This window comes from Pyxicephalus adspersus, chromosome 5 (assembly GCF_032062135.1).
Source record: "Pyxicephalus adspersus chromosome 5, UCB_Pads_2.0, whole genome shotgun sequence".
Classification (NCBI taxonomy): Eukaryota; Metazoa; Chordata; class Amphibia; order Anura; family Pyxicephalidae; genus Pyxicephalus; species Pyxicephalus adspersus.
The window spans coordinates 26,869,310-26,895,563 of NC_092862.1; the positions used below are offsets into that span (position 1 = coordinate 26,869,310).

Consider the following 26,254-nt stretch of genomic DNA (forward strand, 5'->3'; position numbering starts at 1 on the left):
CTGCCTGGTGACAGGGCAGCCGGGCATGCGCAGCTGCCTGGTGACAGGGCAGCCGGGCATGCGCAGCTGCCTGGTGACAGGGCAGCCTAAATTTCAAATAGCACATAGTATCTGGGCTAGCCCATGTAACCGCAAGCAATTTATCAAATGAGGGAAGAATATGTGCTGGCTGTTGCATTGGAAAGAGTTGAACAACCATCACTGCCAAAATCTTACACATGTATTCTTTTTACATATGCAGTCAAAATATTTACCAAGTGCTGTACTGCTAGAGCTAAATAGGACAGGCAAAAATGCGTGCCATTACTTACACTGAAGACTTTCCAGTCCGAGGATCATTGAAAGTGGTGGTCTTTGTGTTGTGATCTACAAAGTACTTTACTCCCTCTCTTGTGTAGCGGATTTCCCAGCCCTCTGGCAAAGGATCCTCATTTTGTAAACTGTAGGAAGGGAGCAACTATTAACAGGTGTCCTTTCTGAACACAGAAATCTATTTTACAGTAACACAAACAGAGCAACATGGTTTTTTTTTTGTTTGTTTTTTACTGACTTTTTCCAAAACAACAAAAGATTTTTTAGATATTACACAAACTTTATAAAACCAAGGGAAAAATAAAGATGTTTCTGGGAAATTAAAATATCTTATGTGTAAATACAGATCACTTATTTATTTAATAATGGCATAATAAATCAATAAAAACACTGTAGTGTGCAAAAAAGACATTTTGGCCAAAGATAAAAAAGCCTTTATTCTAGGACGAGTCAGGATTAGGCGAATCTTTGAGTGGTTTTTCACCACAGTATACTCACAATGTGAATAAGAGACAGGAGTTTACAACTAGACGTGAAGCACTTGCTGGCAACTTCCAATGTTAAAAATACTAGTGGGAGTTGCTGTGTTCAACCTGGTTAAGATTGACTTAAAGTGGAATTAACCCATGATTCTCACACATCTCCATTCCCCTACAGGGAAAAATCATCTTTTTCTCATTCTAAACACAATCTTTGGTCATTTTGGTTGGCCGGGCCGACTTCGCTCCTATGCAAACACATGGGAGTTCTTTTGTTCCCAGCATGCGCAGGGGGAGCCTGGATTCCTGGGTATCCTGGCAACCACCCCAGAAGCTGTGTGCATGCGCAGCTTTTTCACAGATACCTGGAGTGATCAGGCAGGTAGGAGGGATTATTGCAGAAGGTACATCATCTGTCTCTTTCTGCAATAACGACCGGCCCGATTGTGGATTCTTAAAAGTGAAACTTTATTTCCACTTTGGGGGGGGGGACCTGAAAGAAGAGTTTTTATGTGTTTGTCATGGGATTTAGGCATTAATTCTTAATTTAGAAATCAGGCCATTTCTGCAGAGAGTGTGAAGAGGAGGTAAAGCAGACAAAACACATAAATGCACATGCTTTATTTCTTTTATTAGGAGATTGATGGGTAAGTATGGGGATTTTAGAAATGCCAAAACCTTGTAGTCTATACATAGTGTGTATTGGCACTTTGGAAAGTGCCAATAAATAGAAATGTCAAATATTGGATGTAAAAAGACAACTTTTTCATGCTGGGGAAACTGATCGTGTTAACTTGGCCTAAAAAGAGCAGCTATAGAAGCTGCTTCTGTCAAAACATGGGGGTCTGTGTTTAGCAAATCTTGTTCAGATTCTTCAAAGATCCTTTTTTAATTTTTACTTTGTTTAATTCATCCACAGATCAAAAGGCTCTGCAGAGGAACAAACAAACTAGTAGTCATGTCAGTTAAAACAACCAGAAAAAGGAAAAAAAAAAAAAAAGTGCGGAAAATTATGGAAAATATTGATGTTCTATAAAGAACATAACACAATGCTTTTCTGGATCTGTGGTGGAATGAAGCAAAGTAATGGATAAATGAAAATTATGCAGGCAAATTCTTACCCTTGTGTCCGAGGATCTTCCCACTGAGTTGTTTTTGTGTTGTGATTTACAAAATATACCCTATCTGTGGCGTCCACTCTCCTTTCTGGAAAAAAAATTCACAATTAGTCATATTCCACAATGCAATGCATATTACAGAAAATATCAAGCGTGCAATAACCCCTAAAATAAATCTGTATTCTATAACTGGTAACACCCACAGCAACTGGGCACCTATCATGAATATTACGTAGAATAATTGCTTTGAAACAAACATGCTGCCATTGAAATCAAAACTCTTCAACTTATTACTTGTTCAATCTCAATACTTGTTCCATGTCCATGAGTTAGAGAAAAGTGCAACAGTCTGAAAGCCAAAAAACTAGCATTTTTACAAGTAGCATTATTGGCAGCCATTGTACTTCTCTCGACACTGGTTTCATTTACCAGATGATTTAGGATTGGGAACTATGATATAAAGAATATTATTGTCCTTTGCAAAGCCTGAATAAAGCTCTGTACACACACTAGATGCCTAAGCCTAAGTATCCCTCATAAATCCATGTTTCTAGAATTTTATTTTTATACCATCTATAATATTTACTTACCCCAGCCTGGTGGTAAAGGTCCTAGGGGATCATTTTCTGCTGATAACATGGAAGCCTAGAATTAAACATTTTATAAGTTACAACATGTGTTACAAGGAAAGGTCTTCTAAAAAAAAACCTTTAGAGATCAACATTGAGCCTAATGTGTCAACATAAGTTGCAAAACATGTGTTATATAAAACATATGGCCCCTTACGGAGCAACTCACAAAGAAAAATAGGAAACACAGTAATAACGCACCCTCACTATCTTACCCAAAGTACTGCAATGCAAAGTTTGCTGTTATAGGCATTGCAGCAAGTGTAGGGTCATATTCATTTTTGGTTAAATAGGTACAACCCCAATACACACGTGCAACATTTATGTAAAACATTCAAGCCTACAAGTGAACAGGCCTTAAAACAAAACTAATGACAAAAATAAAATGAACTCATGAAAAAAAATCACTAAATTAATGTTAAATCTTATTTATTAGGGTCTGTGATCTGTCTATTTATCTCTCTCTCTCTCTCCCTTTACTGCTTTAGGGACTTTTCACACTTGTGGTTGAAAACCGTACAGTAAGCTATTCCGAGAGACAAACTACTGCTGTGTACTGCCCAAGCAGCAAACCACACTGCATGTTAATGCATTTGCTTGTTGTCCTTGCATATGCAGGTGGAGTGTGGTTCCTCCATCACAAAAGGAAAAGCAGAAACGAAGAATCATTACATGTTGCTTCCAGGAACCACACAATAATATCACCGGAACACAACTGTGTGCACAAAATGATTCCCTACACATTCGGTTGGATGGGAGCAGTTGGAAATATAATAGGTCTGCAGTATAATGCTGCAGTTAACTGCAAGTCCTAAATGGGCCTAGGAGAGCTGGTGCAACCACAGTGTGCATGTATTGGGCAGATGTTTGCTCAGAAGATCAAGTGAAATCATTACACTTCGTGTTCACTAGCTTCTCTGAGCATCTGAAGCTTGTCAACATACTTTTCTTTAGAAATTATGCAAAACATGAGCATCTCCATGTATGGTCTCCTTTTCTCTACCTGGGGACCTAACTGTGCAGTCTATATGGAGGTATATGAGCTGTTGTGGCAGTGCTATTTTGATTACAAGACTGACTGCACAGAATGAAATATTTGAAGGCAGGAAAATACTTTCATAAATGTATGTATTCCATCTGTGTATTAGGCTAAAGTACTACACTTATTTTAGTAGCAGAACACAGGAAATAAGGTAAAATAAACTGACACACTGGCATATAACCGCCTCTGTTCAGTTATTTCCCATACTGCTGGAGATGCCAGCAGTGGAAATACTTTGATCTTAAATTTACAAACGAAAAAATAAAATCCTGGAGACTTAACTTTTACCGTCATTAATTTGATGGCCAGCATGACCAATATTTTCTATATCAGCACAGTAGTCAACATGTCACAAACAACAAAAAACTGTTTTGGTTTCTAGCTCAAAAAACATTTAGGCATGCAAAGAGAATGTGATAAGCAGAGTGAATAATCCCATAAAAATAGATTTGATTTGCTGTAGTTATACCAGAGAAAAGATCATCTCAGACAGCACTTTGCATACCATCAAAGTTCCCTGCAAAGCTTTATCGATTAATCCTGTTCCTGTGGCTGCAGGAATAAAAGTATTGTTTCATGCAGCTATAACTTCACATAAATGAAAACAATGCAAAGCCACAAGCTCTTCATCATACTAGAGGTTGCAAAGACAACTAGTTAAGAAACCTTACACACCGAATAGAGGTATCGCTGGTTAAACTGCTGCATAGCTCCCTGGAGTTGATTTCGTTGTGACTGCCACTGTTCGAAGTTCCGCACAGACTCCATGGTAGGCCGTTGCCATGTTGTAGTTCTAGTGTTATGGTCGACATAGTAAACCCTTCCGCGATCATCAACCCGTCTTTCCCATCTGAAGGGGAGAGAATTGAAAGTGGTTATTCAAAAGCTAGAGCCTAAAGAAATTTACTCCAAACAGATTTTTCAATTTGTGTTGGAAAGCAGCCAGACAGGTATTGATGTCTACAGCATCCTCACAGTTCTTCCCAGTATTAGGAGGAGTTGATGAAAGCAGTACTGTTTGGTGAAAGTTATGCCATAATTGCCTCAAGGAACACTTTATTTTGAACTGGGTATGTAAAAGGGATGTGTTTTATCCTCACCCTTTTCCTTCATCTATCCTGCTCTTTTATCAGACATTTTGCTAAATGAAGCTATTAATGAAATGAGAAGGAAGGGTTGTTGTACTTGTCAATCCCTTTCTATGTCCCTATGCAAATGTAGAGAAGATATAGAAAGTCTTTGACCACTTCATATTTCAAGCAGTGGATATCAACCTACAAGTGACAGAGAATCCTAGATTCTACAATGTCTAAACAGCAGCTGAGAAACCTATTTCAAAATCCCTCCCAAAAACATGGGTTTGAAGATTTTACACATTTCTAAACTAACAACTTCAGGATGTTTACACAGAAACACAGATACATTGTGTAGGCATAGCCCACAATGATGTTGCAGCCAACAGAAGTTGGCCGTACTGGGATGAAAGTAAAAGTGTATACAAAATGTGGTCAGAAAAAGCTATGACAACTGTAAACTGTCCTGTTCTAGCAAAACTAAATTTTATCTAGTTGGGGTTTAGCTCTACTTAGAAATAGGCATATTAAATGATGGTCTTTTATTTTACCTTACCAAAATTATCTGCACATAAAAGGAGGAAACAGAAATCAGGGAACAATGCTAATCTATACCTTGAAGAAATATCCTGCAAACAGTGTGCTCATATTGTGCAGCAGAATATACAGTTAGGTCCATGAATATTGGACTGAGACTTTTTTCTAATTTTGGTTCTGTATTTAAATGAAACAACTCAGATGCAGTTGAACTGCAGACTTTCAGCTTTATTAAAGTGGGTTGAACAAAAAGATTGCAAGAAAATGTGAGGAACTAGAGTCCAAATGAGGAGGTAATGGAGAGCAGTTTGGCTGAGGAGGGAAGGTTGGGCTCATCCAGTGCAACATTAAAATCACCAAGGATTTGGGTGGGCAGGTCATGGGAAAGAATGTGAGGGAGCCAGGATGCAAAGTTATCCATAAATTGTGATACTGGGCCAGGGGGGCGGTAGACAACAGCAACAATGAGGGGTAAGGGGCTAAAGAGTCGGACAGAGTAGACTTCAAATGAAGCGAAAATGAGAGAGGGTGGGGTAGAAAGGACTCTGTATATGTCTATAATCTACTGTCCTTAACAGGAAATGATTCTTGTACATATTGAATACATATATTATGTCAAGAAGTGCTCATGTCAAGGTAAAATGAAAAATGTGTATTAGGGACCAAAAGGAAAAAGATCTTTATTATATCAGCATTACTAGGAAGAGTCAACCATATACTTTGTTAATGTCTTACTTTGAAAATTCCCAGACCTGAAGCTTGTAGCCATATAGTCACTGCCATTTACTGCTGGTTGTACAAGGCCTTATATAGAATACAATGCTCTCTTTAAAACTAGTGATCAGTTGAGTAAACCCTCTGGACTCTGAACTGAAGGGTGACTGCTCTTAGGAACCCATGCGTGTCATGTAAGTCCTGGTATACCAGTCAGTCACATAATAATAGAACATTTTGGTTTACATCAGGGGTATTTGGCTGTAATCCAGTTTCATCTTTCCCAGAACAATGTTTATGGTATAACTGGTTAATTTAGTGTCCACCGTACCCAGGAGGTAAAGGTTGCGGCCTCTCCCACGTCGTAGTCCTCGTGTTGTGATCAACGTAGTAGGTTCTACCATGAGGATCCTTCCTCTGTTCCCACCTAAAAATGAAAAGCGTTAATCAGGTAAAATGATAAAATAACCTTTCCGGCTTTAAAAAGGTTATAATACAAATATAAACTGTCTAAAATTAAATATCCTTCACCTTGTAGATATTACACTTCATGGTGTGGTACACTTCATCTCTGGCACAGTAAATAAAGATAATTCTCCCCAATGGGCACAGAAAGCCAAAAAATAAACAAGCATGTTTCACCAGTGAAGATAATAAAGTGTTAACAATAACACTGGGAAAGAGTATGTCAATCATCACTGAGATTTAATAACATGTTTGTACATAGATGACAGATGAAGGACCCTTGTCATTTCTTCACAGGGAAGGGAAAACCTGTAAGCAATGGCTGGGAGAAATATAAAGGTGGACAGAAATGCAACTGCTACTGAAACGAAAAATAAAACACAACACTGACTTCTCAGTTTATCGATCACAATGTAAATACTCCTGTATGAAAGGCATAAGATAGGAGCTACCTTCTATGTTGCATACCCATTCCAGGACACTGCACCTACTTAGTATTACTACCAATGAACAAGAAGACAGTCTAATAGTAAAAGCCTCCATTGAAAGTTTCTCACATTGTTTTGCACTATGGCAGATTCCCTTTGGGGTCACCTAATTATTATAAAGCAATATCCTTCATCAGCTCAGTCAAATAACAGTAAGAGGACAGTGTGAGCTCCCGCACTGCAGACTTTGCTCTAATAGATGTGACAGATGGCTGCTTAGGGATCATTAGCCAACTACAAAAGCTCAATCCATGTGCATACCCAGGTGGTAAAGGCTCTGCAGTGCTGCTGGGCTGCTGTCTCACAGGATCCACAGAGGAAGTAACAGACGTTTGCCTGGTTTTCGCTGCTTCAGGACTCGAGCTGCCAGCAGCAGATGATGATGACATGGAGTCCGTAGCCCTTACAGGTTCTGCCGCAGCACTGGCAGCAGTTGTGCTGCTATCTGATGTGCCTGCTGCTGGTACGTTCGTCGTGTTGTTCGTTGAGTCTGTGCAATCTGATATGTGAGATCCTGCAGAAGATGCTGCAGCTTCATGGCAAGACGTGCTACTGGCTTCAGAAGTAGTACTTGTGCCATTAACTAAAAGAAAACAATGATTGGTGTCAGGAAGGAAAAGTCTGCTTCAATTATCAATACCTACCTACATTTTATAAAGTGATCTTCGCAGCTCATTAGCAGTACTAGTTAAGTCTGACTAGGTTGTGGCACACAAATCATCCCTAACTCAGACTTGGGGTCAACATATAAATGAGGAATAATTACCAAGTGAAATAGTATTTCTTTATAAAAGCAAGCCTCAGATGATGCATGCAAACAATTATTGCTGTAATAAGGTATTTTCAAATATGTCCACACTATTTTGTATGCAAAGAGCACCCAGTGCTTGGGTATCACCGTCAACACTACTCCCCCATGCATACAATAAAGTGAATGCTAAAGCAGCCCAAATTCTGCATGCAATGTTTAGGCTGACATATTGTGTGATGACACAATGCCTAACAAATTACACAGAGTGTGTACTGAGCTGTTTGGCCCAGTAGTCTCTTTACTATCAAACATAGGTGCTAAAAAATATTTCTACGTGCTTTCTTTTAGTAATACTCATGTGACATAGACTTATTTTTAAAGAACATGAGCAAACTTTTTTGTAAAGTGCAATTCCAACTACAATTGTATTGGAACGAGTAAGAAAAGGTTTGGGGCGATTTCCCCCATCACTTTCCAAATCAGCCAACAGGGCAATAGTTTGGTAGTTTGGAATTATCGGCTGGCTTTGCTATCCCTGATCCTCTTGTGTCTCTCTTTGGACACAAGGAGAGCCCATCAGGAAGATAGACAGAGAAAAGAGATCTGAGCATTATGTAATGGAAGCTTTGGGTAAATAAACACAACTGGTTTAAAATTATTTTTCCAACTTTTTTTTTTAATTTACCAAGCAGTTAAAGAGGGGTGGATGGCAGATGCGGGGGGGATTACCAGCATCGCCAGATAGATTGATGAAGTTGCGTACCATGCAAGTTGTTTCTCTTCCCGTCACAGCCAGTACAACGGGCGAGAATTAACTTTTATTTCTGTGCACTGGTACTGCTAACACATGAAATACGCTGTTCTAACAGTCTGCGGCAAGTTTCCAGTAAGCACTTGGTAATGACAGACAATGACAAGTATTACACCTCCCAATACACAATACAATCACCCACAAGGGATATTGTAATTTAATTAAGGGATGTTAGATTTTGTGAATCAGTAAGTGCAATAAAGAACGCTGATTTTATTTTATCATTTCAGTCTGCAATTACTCCACGAGCTGATAATAGGAGATGTATGTGTGGAGCCACATGAATGGAACAACTGTGTGATAGACATAAAATGGACAAGCAGAATATCAAAGGACAGTAAAATATCTACAGCGCTTTTAGATGGCTGGGGAGAGGCAAGAGATCACAGGAAGAGAAGTGTGTAAGGAACTTGCAGCAGACAGCGAGGCATGGTGTATTTATTTTGTGTATACAAACAGAACTATACGATTTGCATTTTTACTAATTTACACATTTTAATTTTTAACCTTTTAACATGGCACATAATTACACCATGTGTGCCGAGATGAGTGTCATCAGATAAATCTCAAATAGCTACTGACAATGTCAATTCGCCACACAAAGTAAATTGGTTTAAAGAGATTAAGGTCGGGTCCCAGGTTCGAATCTTGTCCAGGGCACTATCTGCATTGATTTTGCAGGTTCTCTCTGTGTTTCCTCCCACATTCCATAAAAAAAACATGCAGTTAGGTTAAACACACACACACACACACACACACACACACACACACACACACACACACACTGGTAGGGACATTAGATTGTGAGCCCCTTTGAGGGACAACTAGTGACATAACTATGGACTTTATGGACTATGGGATGTTTTGTACCAATGGTCTCAGCTATATTTGTTTGACTCTGCTTGCAGTGAAGTGCAATGAAGAAGGAGACGTCACAGAGACGTGATGCATATTTCCTTTTCTGTGGGTTGAGATTTGTCCAGAAGTGTTGAATATATATATATATATATATATATATATATATATATATATATATTCCAGAAACTGATCTTTAAAGTAAAACTTTTAAAAAAAAATTGCTGAAAAAGCAAAAATCCCATACAGCTGAACTGTATACACTGCAAGGACTTCAGTAAATGTTATAACAAATGTATATTATTTTGAATCAACTGAATTTTGCCTCATCATGTCCTTTCCATAAAAGAGGTATTTTATGAAGTAGAAATGAATATTGAGAGGATGCCTTCAATTTGACTTTATCCTCTATGCAAACTTTTGGAAAGGACAGTAAACCTTCAAATTTCTCTACAGTTCTTGTCCCACTTTTTCTGATCTTAGACCTTAGGCCACTCTCTTTGCTTCTCCAATGACCTATTAATGACTTCCTCACTTATAACCTCATCACACCACATGGCTCCAAGACTTTTCTAGAGCTGCCCTGACTCTCTGGAATGGTCGTCTTCGTCCTATTCGGCTTGCTCCTACTTTCTGCTCATCTAAAAGAGCACTCAAAACCCATCTTTTTAAACTATCCGTCTACTTCTGTCTCCTGAAACCATCACTACTTCCCACCACTACATATCTTTCCTCTAGATTGTAAGCTCTTAGGGGCAGGATCCTCTCCTCCCTCCTGTGTCTGTCTATTTATTGTACAGCGCTGCGTAATATATTGCCACTATATAAATCCCGTTTTATGTTACATTAATTTTTAATGAAAGGGGTACATTTATAAAGCAGCGAATGTGACACTCACTAAACACCAACGGCAGTTTTTTTTTTGTTTTTTTTTTGTGGAGCATGTAATTAACAATCAATAAATATATGGTGAATGTCACATTCACAGTTTTTCAACTATGTCCCCAAATGACATTTCCTTTTAGTTAGGAAGCAGAATTTGTAGATTTTGAAAATCAGATTTTTCTATTCCCAGCACCTCCCCAGTCGATGCCAGTAATTCTGAATCATTGTACTTTTGGGAAAGGTCACTTAGCGACACTACAGAATGGGACCAGCAGGGGGTGCCACTCCTCCAAGTGACAGGGACACACATAAAAAAAGTTTCTGTACAATTTGACTGTGTGATGTATTCAATCCCAGAAATGTATTTCAATGCTGAAGAACCAGGAAGTGGCAAACAAAAAGAGATGAAAACAGAGTTTCCTGTTTGTCTCCACTATTAGTCAGCTTCTGTGTGGCACAGCCCTGGAAACAGCTGAACTACGACTTCTCAGGTGGGGGGGTAGGAAAATACCGAGCATTGATCAGGTATTATATATCTGGTACATTCTCAGTCACAGAATAAAAACAGCAAACACTGCCTGTTCTATCCACAGCTGGCCTTGGCAGCAGCACATCTATAAAGTGACTTGTAAAAGTCACATGAAAATGTATTAGTAATATAGATAGTATTATGGGTTCCTAAAAAGAAAACTATCACTTTCTCACTACATCATTCACTAAGAAATTCTTTAAAATGGTCATTGTGTGCAGTGAAGGACCGTCTCCCTCCTCTAAATCATTCAGCTGTGTATGCCATTTTGGCTGATGCCACTGGTTATCACAGGAAAGGCTATTCACAGAAAAGCAGTGCCTGGCTGAAGAACAAAAACCTTGGAGATCCCTTCAGTGGCTGCAAGTAATAGATATAAAATACTTCTATGCTACATTTCCAATCTAACAATTAAAAACACACTTTTGAAAAAAAGTACATTTTACTACTGATCAAATATTCCCATACCGGACTCCTTCTGAAAATGCCAGTTGCCTGGTTCCTATTATTTGACTTCAATACTTGAAATGCTAATACAGAACACATGTGCAGTGAGTGAAATAAGAACATCTGATCTGAAACATCTACAGGTTCAGTAACTTTGAAAGCTCTGAAAACAAATGAGCACCAGGAGATCCTGAAAACTAGTATTTTTAAGGAGGTCATCAGTAATGGCAGGATTCATGTTTTATATGGAAGTAGAAGAGGTCTCCAGCGGACATCTGAATTGGGCCATTTCACTGAGTTTGCTCTAGTTTTAGGATCTCTGGCACTCCGCATTAATTGCCACAATTTGATACACTCCAATATCACATCCTGGAGGATTTCCAATGTATCCATCTTCTATACTGTACCCTGCCTGCAAGTCAGAAGCCACATTAACTGCTCTCTAATTAAAGGGAAAAAAGTTATGTGGTAATGTATTATATCAAATAAACAGCTTCTTAGCATTCTGCTATTTTCACTTAGTAGATCAGGCATTGCTAAACACAAAAAAGATCATCCTTTTTTCATATTATCATTGTTACCACAAATGATTGCATAAGGAAAAAGAATGAATGTTGCTAAGGAGACAATGCTTTGAGGATAAGTGGGTTAAAGTGGACCTATCATTAAATTCGCTCCTTACTTAGCACAGAAGGACAAACGTCAGCATTACCACATTCCTTTTTTTTTTTTTCTTCTTTGCTGCTCCCTGTCTCGATCATATGATCTCTGATTGTCAATCAGTACTGCCATGAGTCTGCTAAATTCAATCAGCAGTGAGATCCCTGGATCAGAAAGGCTGCCCCCCACCTTTCCTACACATAAAGGATACAAAGTAGAAATAAAGGTTTTTAACAAAATAAAGCACTGATAATGGCCTTTGTAACCCAAATGGGACCCGACACACACAAATCCTGTGTTCTCAGTCCCTGTGCTTCTAAGCCTTGTAATAGACACTTTGCACACAAGCTAAATAAATGTTGCCCAAGATAAACCTTTGGAGACAATCGCAAACATCTAGCAGGTCCTTGGTGTTTTGTGTTAGAGTTCTTCTTTAATTGGACACATCAAGGTGGTGCTGGTAAAAGGCAATTGGACAGACATTTGGTATCTGTTATTTTGCAAGCATACATACCAGTTCTAGTGCCAGCCTGTGCAGAGGGAGGATTTGGTGCTGGTGTATTTTTGGGTCTGGATGCAACATGAGAAGGCGAGCGACCGCTGTCTCCATTTGCTATTTGCGCATTAAAGGCATTCTGCTCTGTGTAACTGGATGCAGTTTCATTAGCTGTCCCATTGGGAACATCACCGGCAGATCTTCAAAGAGGATATAAAAGAAGGTTATTAATTTACAAGAAATGATATGTAAATACACAGCAAGCGGAAACTGAGATGCAGAAAACAACTGCTTTCTACTTGAAATTCTTGGCCCTCTGACACAACAGACACCAGGTTACACTGGCTAATAAATCTTATGAAAGCTTGAGGGCTAGTTTTCCTTAGTAGTTTTAAGCAGTTTTAGCATATAAAAGCACTTGCAATAATGGTTAACACTGGAACGATTGGTTGCAGCAGCATAACTGAGCATTTTTTTTTGTTTCTCCAGCCACCTCAATAGACTTGAATCGGAACTACTTGTTACTGTTTTGCTAGGTTTTAGCAGTCAATTGTAAATGCCAAGTAGTTACTTCCTGGTAATGCTGTGTTTGTTTCACCACTAATGTGAACTAAACATAAGGGAGAAATATTTGCCCCCACCCACTAACCCCCAGCAAAAAAATGAATCCTGTCTCCAATACACACCTCACTCTTTAGTATCTAAACTAGCAGCAGAGTAAGTGCAATAATCTATTAGTAAACAGTAGAATTATATATACTTTGCAGTGTGTATGCATTGACCCCTCTGATCCTCCACCACAGAATGACTACTTACCATTAAGTCACCTATTCCCAGCTTTAAAACATTTACATCTCAATGACCTCTTTCCAGTGTATGTGATCTGCTTCAAGAGCAAGTGTTAACCCTGACCACTAGCACAAGTGGAATGTACCTTCTGTGCTTAGTACATGTCCCTAATCATCCATTCCCATGAGAAACATAGATAATTTATTCATTGCATTTATTCATTGATACAAGTCAAGTCTTCAGTGGTAATTTCAGACGCACCCATTGTTCCCAGGTTCTGTGGCATAGTGCCCTGCTTTTACCCTGTTTAAATTCTGATGTCTCCTTTTTTCACCTCCATCTGCTCCTGTGTTTATTCTGGTTTCTCTCACCACCTTCACAGTATGTGGATCGTTTAGGTAAAAGTGTGGGGGGAAACTGTGTCAGAGGTTATATGGGCTGCAGTACCAATCACATTGCCCACCAATTCCACTGTCCCAGAAAAAAGAAAAATGTTCAACTTTAGTTGGACATTTTCAAAACACTGATTTTGAACTCTATTCCTACTCTGTAAAACCCCTTGTGAAGAGTTTGGCTCTCATGCTGTTGCGTTATAAAAGTCAGTGCCTAAAAAATGAACATTTGCTTGCCCATGTCATTTATCTGTATGTATAATCACGACCATATACTTTATTCATTTTGCTGCCAAATATGGAATGATCAGTAATCAGCATTTGTAGGTAAAGAAAAACTGTATTGCTGTTCTTCATACCCACCTACTACACACATTTCTCCTATTATACTGTGCGCACTCCTCTCCTGCCAAGACTGCTGTCATACACTTCACGGCTCTCTCCTGCACATATTGTACATACCCTCAACGCTTCTGTACTAAACATATCCCGTCATACCCTGGACACTCCTCTCCTGCCCATACTGCCTCGCCATAACCTCTGCACTCTCTAGCATATATTGCCCGTTGTCATACTAACTACACTCTTCTCCTAAAAAAAAAAAAATGCCAGCTGTCATGCTTTTTACATAGTTTTCCAGGATATATTGAGCCCCAGGAAACGTTGTTATATTGTCTGTTATATCCCCAATCCTTCCTGTTCTGGAGATATTGTGTACCTGTGTACTAATTCTTATCAAAAGGAAAGTAAATTAAAAATGGCTGGAGTTTTAATGATTGGGAGTTCTATTATCTTTGGCTGAAAAACATACAGTGGGCCAACATCTTTCTGTAAATATTTATATCACACCAGTCATTTGTGTAGTCAAGCCCTAAAGCTGTTAAAACACAGGTAGATTTTCTCATTCAATTGAGCAGTACATTTGATTGTTTTATAAAAAAAATGACTATAAATCAATTCCTATTTTGGGGAGTTCAGCTGACCAAATCAATTATCAGTTTAGAATCATTGGTCAGCTCCAAAAACTTTCCACTGATTATACAAGAATCTGGTACATGAGAGGTCCCTGACATTATCCAAAATGATAGAGTAAATGTAGAACTAACTCCAACTAAAACTCTTGGTTATGAATGTAAAAAAGACCTAGCAACTCTATAGAAATTACCTTGTAGGTGTTCCTACTGAGGAGATATTTCCTCATTACCTTTTGTACCACTGAGGCAGGAAACAAATTTACATTTGCACAAAGTTTGGCTGAAGTTTTTCTTTTGTGACCAATGCCACTGGAACAGTCCAATTGAGGGAAGTTTTTTTTTATCTAGAGACTTCTCCTGCAGTACTTTTTTTCTCTATCTGATGGCCAGCATTAATTAACTTTCCCTTAGCCTAGATCTTCTGAAACATCCCCAGGCTATGACTGGAGGCTACTGATAAGCTCTCCTCTTTACTTTTTGCTTCTAACAGCATCATTTACATTAACCGATTGGCTCCTTGCAGTGCTGCTTTTTCACAAACTTCAACCCTGTTGTACCAGGTTTGCAAAATGTAGATGCCAGGACAAACTGGAATACTTGCACTGACCAGATTAAATATATTTTAAATTATGTGTCAATGAATACAGACCTTTATGAATTTATGTCTTTTATATGTGCATGGGGTTCAGATTTATCCACATGAACACTCTAAGGTCACTGGACACAGTCTTTAAAATGTATCCAATATCTTTTTTCTTCCCAGAGAAGCTGGTTTTGTTCTCTCAATGCTCATATGTAACCCCTAAAGTAAATGTGACAACCTGAACATAGTGAAAGTTTCAAAATCAAAAAAATTTATATCATACCCAGTTTGAGCTTCGGAAGAGGATTCTCCATTCTCACGAATGGCATCACCATTCTGCTGGATTTCCACTAGAATAACAAAAAGAGTTGTAAATAAATCATCAACATATTTAAATAGCTGCTTGATTTCCAGTACTCTAGCAGACAACTTACTTGGAGCAGGGTCTGTGGAATTACAGGTTGTAAAAGCCTCGGGTTCTACAATCAAACCGTCTAAAATGACAGTCAATTCGCCCGTCTGCACCGTGCCATGCTTGCCATCCAATGAAAGCTTTAACTGCTCTTTTACTCGTTCCACTACAAGACAATAAGCAAATTGAGGAACAGGCCTCTTACAGTACAAAAGTATAAAAAATAATTACAATATAAAAGATTTTCAACACACACATTTACATATTGAACATAAATAATCTGTACTTTGTTATTTCTTAAATAAATTGAGTTATTTTCCTACTAAATTTCAGTCTGGCTTTGCTTGTCATATCACCCAACATAATATCATCACAGCTGACTGTGTTCTAATAACAAGAAAGCCTACTTACTCTCATCTTATGATTGTTTGTTGAAATTGTTTGGAGAAAGCCAGAGGATTGTACTGAAAGCAAAAATCAGACTAACAGAGTTTTAGATAGCAGGAAAGGGGAAAAAAGAGGAGGGGTGGGGGTTCTAAATCTTCCCCATTCTATCAAAAACATTGGCATGCAGTCAAACAAGTTATTGGAGATTCTCCGACTCAGAGACAAACTTCCTGCTTTATCAATGGGGGGGGAGGGATACTTCTTAAGATTTTCTAGAAAGGTTTGGTTGTGCTAGATCAGGGGTCGGCAAACTTTTTAGATTACTAGGCCATTTCAGGAGGTCATGTAGCAAGGTGTCCAGGGAAAGGTTTTTTTCAACCGTGACAGCAAGCAAGCAGCCACAGTCTTTCGCTCATCCATGGTGTAGCCTCTGTGCAGGTGTGCATGCTTGGCATCGAAATGCCCCTTGAGATTGGACCGCTTGAAAGTGGTCAACCACTGTTGGTGTTGTTGCACACTAAACACGGGGCTTTGTTCCTGCTTTGGACAAAGAATAATTCGCCATTCAATTCGGGGTTGAAGACACGACATTCGAGGTCAACTGGTAGCTCGGCGTTGTTTCTGCTCTCTAGGCATAGTAATTGGGGTTACTTTGCGGGAACTCGATAATATCTCTGATATCTCGATAACCCGACAATCTAATTAGGCTGGATCCAACAATATATAACTAGGGGGGAGTTAGGCCAGACTGGAATACTGGCTAGGCCGTATCCGGCCTAAAGGCCGGAGTTTGCCTACCTCTGTGCTAGATGAAGACCTGAACCTGACCTTAAACCCCCTCAGTGTTTTTTTTTTTTTTTTTTTTTTTTTTTTGTGAACATCTATCTTTAATAAACAAGCTTTTAGTCCTACAGACATAACCAGATATATTGACTGACTGAAATGGCAATAAAAGCGTTAATGTAAGATGCAACTATATAAGGAAAGATGCAACTATTCTGTCCATAGCTCCTGGGAAAACCCCAAACCAGTTTCTAATGAAGTTTCCTACAGATGATAAAGATATTACATTTGCCTCGTTACTTCATTTCTAGGGACATTCAGTTTTATACAGAAACCTTAGATGCCCAGAGGTCTATGCTTCTCTAGAATAGCCAGGAGCTGCCCCCACTTCACTAGTGTTCCCCAAAAATATGGCATTAAACTATGCAAGGGTAGATTGTGAGCCTCTCTGAGGGACAATTAATAACATGTCTATGACTGCACAGTGCCCATTAATACATTGGTACAATATAAATAAATGGAAATAATACTAATCATTTATGTCAAATCCAGGAGCTAGAAGGTGGACTTCAGGAAAACATTCTTCACCTCACATCTAAACATAGGAGTCAGAGACTGGACCATACTCCTAGAGAGTACAACTCTACTGGCATGTACTCAGAGACATTCTATCCTTCCCATGTCAGCTAACACTTCAATGACATTTAAAGGGTGTGCTGGAAATGTCTGGGATGTACCTTAGAACACTGGTTTGGAATTGTGCATGTCTCAGTTCTATGTATAAACCCTACTGCCAAATTTAGGGTGATCAGGATGATAGGAGAACCATTGATATTTCAAAATTGTAATATGCCAGGTTTTCTCTACCCTTTTATTATTTCTGAATAATGGAGGTATTGCCATAAAAACAAAAGGGGACAAAGAGAATCCGGGGATTTTTAAAACCATATTTCTATTAAAACAAAGTTTTTTTTAAGTTTACAATTCCAGGTAAAACCAATCCCCAAATTACCTTTTCCTCATGAACCAAAAAATTTTTATTTAAGTTAACCTTAAGTTACTACTAATTTATTACTTCTCAATTTTTAGCGTGATGTTTTATTCCTTCGCCACCTTCTAATTATTACCCTACTTATTACAATCACCTCTAATATTACTCTTGTTACAGAACTTACTGTTGTCTGAATACATTATTCTCATCTATATTATATACTCATATAGCATATCTTCTTCTGATAAATTCTTACCACCTGTTCTTGGCTTCTTGTCAAACAATTCTATGACACATTTTACTGCAGTAAAGACGGATAAAACATATCAAAGGTGCGAAGATATTACTATTGTGCAATGAATGTTTCCATAATTTCTGCAACACTGACATATGTCAGGTCGGTCCTTTTATCTGGCTTAACCAAGGTCTTTCCTCACTTTCAGTCTATTTGTGTAATGTATGATTTCTGTAACAAAGCTTGAAAATGAAGAGGCAGAATGCATTACACCATCTTCTGCTAGAATACATGTAATAGAGGAGACTATGTATGGCAGAGTAGGGCAAACAACTATCATATTCATCAATCTGGATCCCTTCTCCTTAAATATATCCACTTTCTGTGCTAGCACTGATCTATCCATTTCTACAAGAAGCCAGCAACTCACAGGCCAGATTTGATATTATAGTTACAGAAAGTCACTCATCACCTACAGATGCCAGGACAAAGCATGAAACTTGTGTGTATTCTAAATATGTATTTCCCTGCATGTGTCTGTATCCCGTGTACCAAAGGCCTTTGATTTCAATTCTTTGTACACCATGTACCTAGACAATAATTACTTACATTTTCTATTGTGTGCTTCCAGGGCTTGCTTTAGGTCCACGTTTGTTTTGCCAAGCAATGCATCAGCTTTCAATGTATGGTGGCTCCATACCTTAAATTCAAGTGTAGTTTGCGGGGTTACGTTCCTAAATAATAAAAAAAAATGTTAAAAGACTTAAGGTAATTGGGTTGCTTAATGTGGATAGGCTGGCTCTTTAGCTCCTGACCATTCAACTGGCACAGCCAAATGTCAATGATAGATGTGTACGAAAGATAGTGGAGCGTTTTCATCATTTATCCTAAAATTTATAAAAAAAAATGTTGGACACCATTATGTGAAAAGTTCTTTAAGGACATACACAGTTAACTGTTCTTCCCATTTTGGATTGCTCGAGCTGCTTGCTTTTGCAGTCTTCTTGGTTTCTCCATCAACAGCTAACTCTGTATACACTGTTGTTCCAAACCAATTCTTCTTTCTCTTCAGTTTGGCACAAGACACTACAATTGGAAAAAAAGAAAGAAAGCTGACGCATTCTCCAAGGTGCTGCAATTACAATGTCATTCCCAGCCATTATTTTACACTTCAAGTAGTTCTCCAAATACATGACACACAGATGTTCCTGTGCAATAGGCAACTGTAATGAAGAATACAAAGGAAAAACACTGGTTGAAGTTTAGATGTATGCTTGTTTCACAAATGATATTATGTATGCCAAGCCTGAAAAAATGCTTGTACATTTATAAGGATAAGTATCTGAAAGGATTTTCTGACATAAGTACAGACCCTGAAAAGGGGTGCAATGAAAGTGACTGTTTGGATTTACACTTATGAGAAGATAAAGGGATAGATGTGGCTGTATTTCTTATGTTGGCATTTATCTGCTACACCTGGACGACCTACTAGCTACATTCCTAAGCTTTGCCAGTATTTAAAGGAAAGCATTTGGACTCTGAGCTTGTGAAATTGCAGGTCATCGTGTTCTGAAAACTGCTATATGAGCCCACTGCAGCCTTCTCCACGCACAGAACAAGAGAGTAGAAAGCTACACATCACAGCCTCCTGCCCTGATGCCCTGTGAAAGGTCTACAGAATATAATAAAGGTAGTCCCTGGGATATATGTGAGCTAGGGACTGTAGGTTCGTTCTTGAGTTGAATTTGTATGTAAGTCGGAACAAGTACATTATTTTAATAAATGGGGGAGTAAAAAGCTGACAGATTTATAGGGGTTATACTGGATTCCTTTGGCAACAACCACTTGGACCACTTAATTTGCATAATGTGTTGCCCAGCTCACATTTTGACCACCCAACACCTAAAATTTTTTTTACCTTTACCAAGTCAACTGTGTGTTACTTCCCCCACCTTTAGATTGTAAGCTTTTCGGGGCAGGGTCTTCAACTCCTGTGTCAATGTCTGTATTGTCATTTGCAACTGTCTGTCTGTCTTGTCTGTCTGTCTTGTGCAACCCCTAATTAATGTACAGCGCTGTGTAATATGTTGCGCTATATAAATCATGTTTATTAATAATAATAATAATAATAAAGTCAATCAGACTTCAGAATTCGGAGGAAAGATAGTTTTAGCTCAGAAAAAAAAAACTAACAACCAGAAGGTGGCACTCTAGTCTCCTTTTTACATTATAGGTAGTCTCCGGGTTACATACTAGATAGGGACTGTAGGTTTGTTCTTAAGTTGAATTTGTATGTAAGTCAGAACAGGTACATTGTTTTAATAAATGCAATTAGGACAGATGTTTGTCTCAACATATTATTAGGCAGCGTGGTGTCAGTTACAGTAAAAAATCCTCATTGTGAGTTAATCACAAACCAAGCAAAAAAAAAACATTATGGAGCCTAGACAATTATAAACTTCTGGTGCAAATTGTGCTTTGATATGCAAAAAGAAAAAACTGCATAGTTTGTCTTGTTCAAAGAGTTACAAGAGGCTGCAGAAAGAGATCAGTCCAAGCTGTGATTAGCAAAAGATTTCTTCTGCAAGCCATGCAAACTCCTGCCTTCCCCCCATCCAGTCTCTCTCTGTCCTGCACAGAACAAGAAAGGAAGCCAGTTCATATCTAGGAGACATCTGTATGTCGGATGTCCTTAACCCTGGGACTACCTGTATTAGAACATTTATCTTTTTTTTGCTGGGTTGGAAAAAGCTTGCTGTTAACAGACCTCTAGTGAGTCACCAGAACAGTGACTCTTATTAAAGGGCCTAAGCGTTTTATCTAAAAGCCAATATGTAGGTAAAAGATCAGCAAAGCTGCACATTGGCTAGTTATGTTTACAATAGTAGTGGTGCCTGTTAGGCAACAGGACTTTAAAGCCCATTTTGGGTTTTCATTTGTGGTCATGGGGGCACCAAGGCTGCAGTGCACCATGAGGAGCAGAATTTAGTGGGACCCTAGCACTGCTACATTTTTTCTGCAGGTTATTATTGTCTGTGTAATCATGTCTCAGTAACGATTGCTTCCTATACTTTTTGCCCTGTTGTCACAGGGGCAGGAAAACATTCTTCAGTAATTTGACTGTAGAGGAAAAAGCAGCAGCCTTAGAAGATTTAGTCTCTTCCTAGCAATTTTAAGCAGGGCTGCCAAACCAGACAGGATCAAAAGACTGGAAGATAAATGAAGGCTTTGGATCTAGTTACTTTCAAATGCAGTTAAATCTGTTCTTACATATGGCAAGGCGAATATTGGTCTGCCTTTCTGCCATGCAACAAGCTGAAACGCCACACTCCGACACTGAAAGGGAGCCTGTAACTGCAATTCAATGCTGCAGAGAATGCTTTTAGAGGTGAATATATTGATATTTGTATGCAGTGAGGGTGAAGTTAAGATTCTGTAACAAACAAAGCTTTATAGATTTTGGCTCCACATTGCTTAGATAACTAACTGGTCTGCAAGCCCAAAAATGAGTAATGTACATAAAGCTATCCTGGTTCAAAGACACCAAATAAGCCTTTCTTGATAGGAAAATAGGCAAAGATGAAATGTTATTTCATAGTTTCTTTATTCCATCGCGATTTACCCAAAACTGCAAGGTGGAACAGGAACCAACTGACCTGGCAAACTAAAAGGTATCTGTGCAGTACATGAAACCTTGTGAATGCTGTACTCTAATGCAGAATTGTGATCCTTGGTGCAACCTTTTTCCAATGCTTTGTGTACTAACCAACAGTAGGTAAAGGGTGCCAACGTCTGTCAGCAAATTTCTAGGAGGTGACAGTGGACTTGAAAGCATTTTATGCTCCTAAATCAGCAAGGGTTCAACTCTTCCAAAACTGCCTAATACACCTAATGATAGACAAGACCCAATGGAAAATGTTACCTTAAAGCAGAACTCCTAGCAAATCTAAAAATATTTTACTTTATTATTATTATTACACAGTATTTATATAACGCCAACATATTACGCAGCACTGTACAGAGTCCATAGTCATGTCATCAACTGTTCTAGGGCTCACAATTTAATGTCTCTACCATAGCCATATGTCATTAATTCAGTCTAAGGTCAATTTTTGGGGGAGGGTAATTAGCTTAACTGCATGTTTTTGAAATATAGTGTACGTCAATGAAAATAAATACTAAATATATACGTAAATGCAGACTGTAAATGTACCTAAACCTGTCTTTTTAACAGCATGCTGCAATTTCCCTACACAGTGGAACAAGAATAGAAAGAATCAGACAATCTGAATCAAACAATGATATATTGCTTTACACTGCCCAACATCTGAACATGCATGCAGATGGGTAAATGCACCGTGATGGCCTTAGTTCCATGCTGCTGCCCCTTCACTGCTCGGTTCTATTTCTTATTTTAATAGTCACCTATTACATAAGCAAGTACAATTCCCATGACATTAGAGAGGAAAGGGTGTTGAACTGTGCACACAGAACACAATTTAAGATAAAACAGTGATGAATATGTTCCATTCCGTTTGGATGCAGACACTATTTTTGCTTTAAAGCCTTAATCCCTGGGGCAAGATATAATGCAAAAAGTAAAAAGAAAAGGTGAAACCGCTTCATTAGTAAAATTATTGTAAATAGAAGATATTGTGGCTATCACATGCCTTTATGCTGCCCAATGTTATTTGGCAGAAGACTGCTTTTGTCTTAAAAAACAAACAAATCCAGAGTATAAAAGATTTCTGACTAAAGCTGTGATTCACCAGGAAGAGCTGAGCAGCCAGGAGTGCTCTATCTGGTTTCCTAAAAAAAAATGCTGATACAGCTGATGTGTGGAGGTAAAACAGGGGACAATTACTCTACCAGTGAAGGATTTTCAACTTTTTTTTTTGAAAAATCCATTTACATCAACAATATGTCCTAATGTTGTATATTAAAGCATTCATCTGTTTAATTTCCTTGAAGAAATTCTGTTTGCAAATTGTTTTTTGAAACAAGTTTTTTTTTTTTTTTTAAATCACACAATTATATTTTATACAAGTGGTGCCCAAGGCAGAGGGCCACGTGTATTGACTTGGCAACACAGGGGTCATTTAAAAAGGCAGCATTGCATTATGATTGAAACAGAATAACTATTAATCATTACAATATATAGCAAACCAGTCTTTACTGTGCAAGCTCAAAGTGAAAAATAAGCAGTTAAACATTTACAGTTGCTTTGGCTCCTCTCACTGCAAAGCACAGGATTGAACATAACTTTGTGCGCTTGTTCTCCCCTCTCCACAGAAAAGAACAGGCAGTGTGTGTATGGCACTCGTTTGTTCATCTGTTACGTTTTGCCACTGGTAACATGAAAGATTTCTAGCGACGAAAATCGCAGTGTGTGCTTTGGGAACCAATTCTTCCTATTAATATCTATCCTGCTTCTCTCTCACCTCATATACTACATATAGTGCCGGTAGCTCATATTAACACAAAAGGTAGTTTGTCTGCCAGATGATAATTTTCTATAGAGCAGACACATTCTCCAATGACCTTATGATGTGTTGCACCTCCTCTCTCATCATTGGAATCACCATTACAGAACCATAGCTATATCACACAGGACAATTTTTGCAATGAATAAACCTACAGTATCAGACTCACCATGGAATAAATATCAAGAGTCAGTTGAGGTCACAGTCTGGGGGTTAGACTAGACAGGTTCATTGAAACATGCAGTACACACCCCTAGGATACACAGAAACCTCAAAGTATTTATCTAAAGCAGTAGTATGACATGATAGAACATAAAACAAACCACCTTGAGAATTTATGATTCCAAACTAGCAGCTGTCACTGGTGAAGCCACTGCCTCTCCTTTAAGCCTTTCATTACTACTAGTTCATTGGCATAAACTGGTTTTGTTTCCTCTAATAAATATACAGTGTCAACTTTACCTGTAATCAATTCAAGATCGCATCCAAGTTACCCATATCACCAACATATCTAGAGAATAAAGGGTGGATAACTTTATGTTTAGTAAATGAGGCAAAGTTGGGATAGCAGGTACTTCTGGACCTGCAGCCAGTACATTCTTGAAAATTTTGATTGCAGGTACATATTAACTGCTTCCAACCCCTGCTTTTTAAAAAGCAAAATGTAGCAAACTTGCCACAAAACAGATAAATATTTAATCAGACAGTTCATTACTGCAGAAAGAGAAAGTTGACAATTATTCTGCAGTATTATCAGTCTTGTTATCAGCCAATCATTCTGTTTAAAAAAAAAAAAAACTAAAGAAAAAAAAAAAAACTTAAGTGCACATGCGCAGCTCAGCTTTGGTTGGGTTGCCTGGATACCTGACCATGTGCTTGTGCTATGTCATTACAGCCAGGCCAATAAAGATGTCAGAAGATCTCCTAGATTGTAAGCTCTTTGGGGCAGGGTCCTCTCCTCCTCCTGTGTCACTGTATCTGTTACTATTTAACGTACAGCGCTGTGTAAAATGTTGGCGCTAAATTAATACTGTTTAATGATAATAATAAAAATCACAAAGAGGAAGTGAAGGAAGAAAACGGCGGAGGGAGCGGAAAACAGGTGAGTGTAGTGGGGTTTGGTTCCACTTTAACGCTGACAGGCCTAGTGTTTTGTCCAGCTACAATTGTTACGAATGAAGAACCACTGGATACATAGGAAACATACAACTAATGTTGCAGCTGCAATTTACACACAATGGATATACAATCAAATGATTGTATATCAATTGTGTGTAAATTGCAGGTGCAACATTGAGGATCTTAAAATCTGGTCCCAGCCAGTCAGCCTCTGTTCATCGGGTTTTACCATTGACGTCATACCTTTCAACGCAAGTCTGTGAGCCTTGCACTGTATGGGATTATGCGAGCCCATCAGATAGAGAAAAGTTGCACCTGAGGATCAGTAAATTATCATTTTCTAGTGTAAATGAACAATTATTCCTTGTCCCCTTCCTAATCGCTCCCCAGCTGTCAAATTTTGAGGATGGTTTTTGCGGAGGTTAGCAGGGAAAATTTGAAATTCCCAGCTTCCCTGGCCTATGCTGCAAAAAAAGGCGCGGGTTATGACATCTCAACATAGGGAATCAAAACAACCGAAAATCATAAGGTGGAATGAAAGATCGGAACACCCTGTGATGAAAATGAAATAAGTAAAGTAGTGCAGGTTCAGTATCACTTTAAAACAAAAGGAAACACAAAACAGAAAAAAAAAATCACACTTACCTTCAGTCCCGCAGATTAGTCTATTCGTCGGGAGGTTTCTTCCATCAGGTCCCAGTATCTGTGCACTGTGCAAGATTGGGTGATGTGGATTGGATCTCTCAATGTGCATGCATAAGATTGGCAATTTTTTCCCTATTGATGAAAGGGCTCCTCCTAAGCATGCCTGAGATGACAACGTTAAGATAAATGTCATAAATGTGCCTCAAGGAAACTTCCTGGTGTAGATTAACTGATTGTAATGCATGGGGATGTCAAACAAGGGCTTTAAAAGCCTCAGGGTAAACGCTGGGGAAACAGCCCGTGTAGACCAAGTCTAGAGTCCAAGGTGCCAATAGTCAGGAAATATTTACCAACACTGTAGCACTAGCTAACACCATGAAAGTTATTGGTATTTTCAATAACTATAACAAATTTGTAATTTTTTTTTTTGGTGGAGGGAAGGGGGGGGGGGGGGGGTTGGTTTTATTACATTTATGTATTATACCAATGCAGTGTTGAATAATCCAGACTGTAAGGAGCTGCCCTATATGTAACAGATTGATTCTGACAGAGTTAACGTGTTATTTAACACCTGTCTGGGGAAAATAAATCTTGAAGGATCTGCTTTACTCAGCATAACACAGCAGGAACGCAGCCAGCACAATGATAATAGGTATATTATTGCTGCCTGTCTCACATCTGAGCAGTAGAGGCACCGGGCACAGCACTGCCTGGCACATGACGAGCACAAGTCGATTTAGAACTGGTGACACAGCAGCCAATGAAATACAATCCACAAAGAAAAGTCATTTTCTAAATTCTATATCTCAACATACAACTGCTACAAGTTGAAATTGGACGAAATGATTAGTTTGTCGTTTGTATTTATTACAAGATAAAGTTTCTACAACAGAGGTTTTAAAACACTGAGAAACCAAGTATTTATGTATACCGCCCTTACATTGTAGCTGAGCACCAGGCTAATATAAAAGATATGAATAGTTAACCTCTGTAGTTATAATTACATCCTTCAATGCACTATTTTTTAAATGCAAAAAGAATATGTTCCAAACTTCCACTTGGTATAAGCATCCTGCAGGACCATATGCGGCAAATCTAAGATGAGAGGGGGTGGAAGCAGCACAAAAAGCCAATTAGCTGTGCAAAGGACAAGGCAGTAAGCCAATAGGA

The 26,254-nt window shown here is 38.6% G+C and overlaps 1 protein-coding gene across 3 annotated transcripts in view; it reads right to left on the bottom strand.

Moving 5' to 3' along the window:
• The window catches only part of WWP1 (WW domain containing E3 ubiquitin protein ligase 1), an 87,815-nt gene that overhangs the window by 15,939 nt on the left and 45,622 nt on the right, over nt 1-26,254 (bottom strand). For all 3 annotated transcript variants that reach the window (XM_072410964.1, XM_072410965.1, XM_072410966.1), the window contains exons 3-13: nt 18,785-18,923; nt 18,447-18,571; nt 15,464-15,607; nt 15,313-15,379; nt 12,310-12,491; nt 7,119-7,440; nt 6,236-6,331; nt 4,256-4,430; nt 2,500-2,554; nt 1,913-1,997; nt 312-440 (exon numbers count right to left, since the gene is read on the bottom strand). In XM_072410964.1, coding sequence (XP_072267065.1) covers nt 312-440; nt 1,913-1,997; nt 2,500-2,554; nt 4,256-4,430; nt 6,236-6,331; nt 7,119-7,440; nt 12,310-12,491; nt 15,313-15,379; nt 15,464-15,607; nt 18,447-18,571; nt 18,785-18,923 — 1,519 coding nt within the window. The remainder of the gene's footprint in view (nt 1-311; nt 441-1,912; nt 1,998-2,499; nt 2,555-4,255; nt 4,431-6,235; nt 6,332-7,118; nt 7,441-12,309; nt 12,492-15,312; nt 15,380-15,463; nt 15,608-18,446; nt 18,572-18,784; nt 18,924-26,254) is intronic.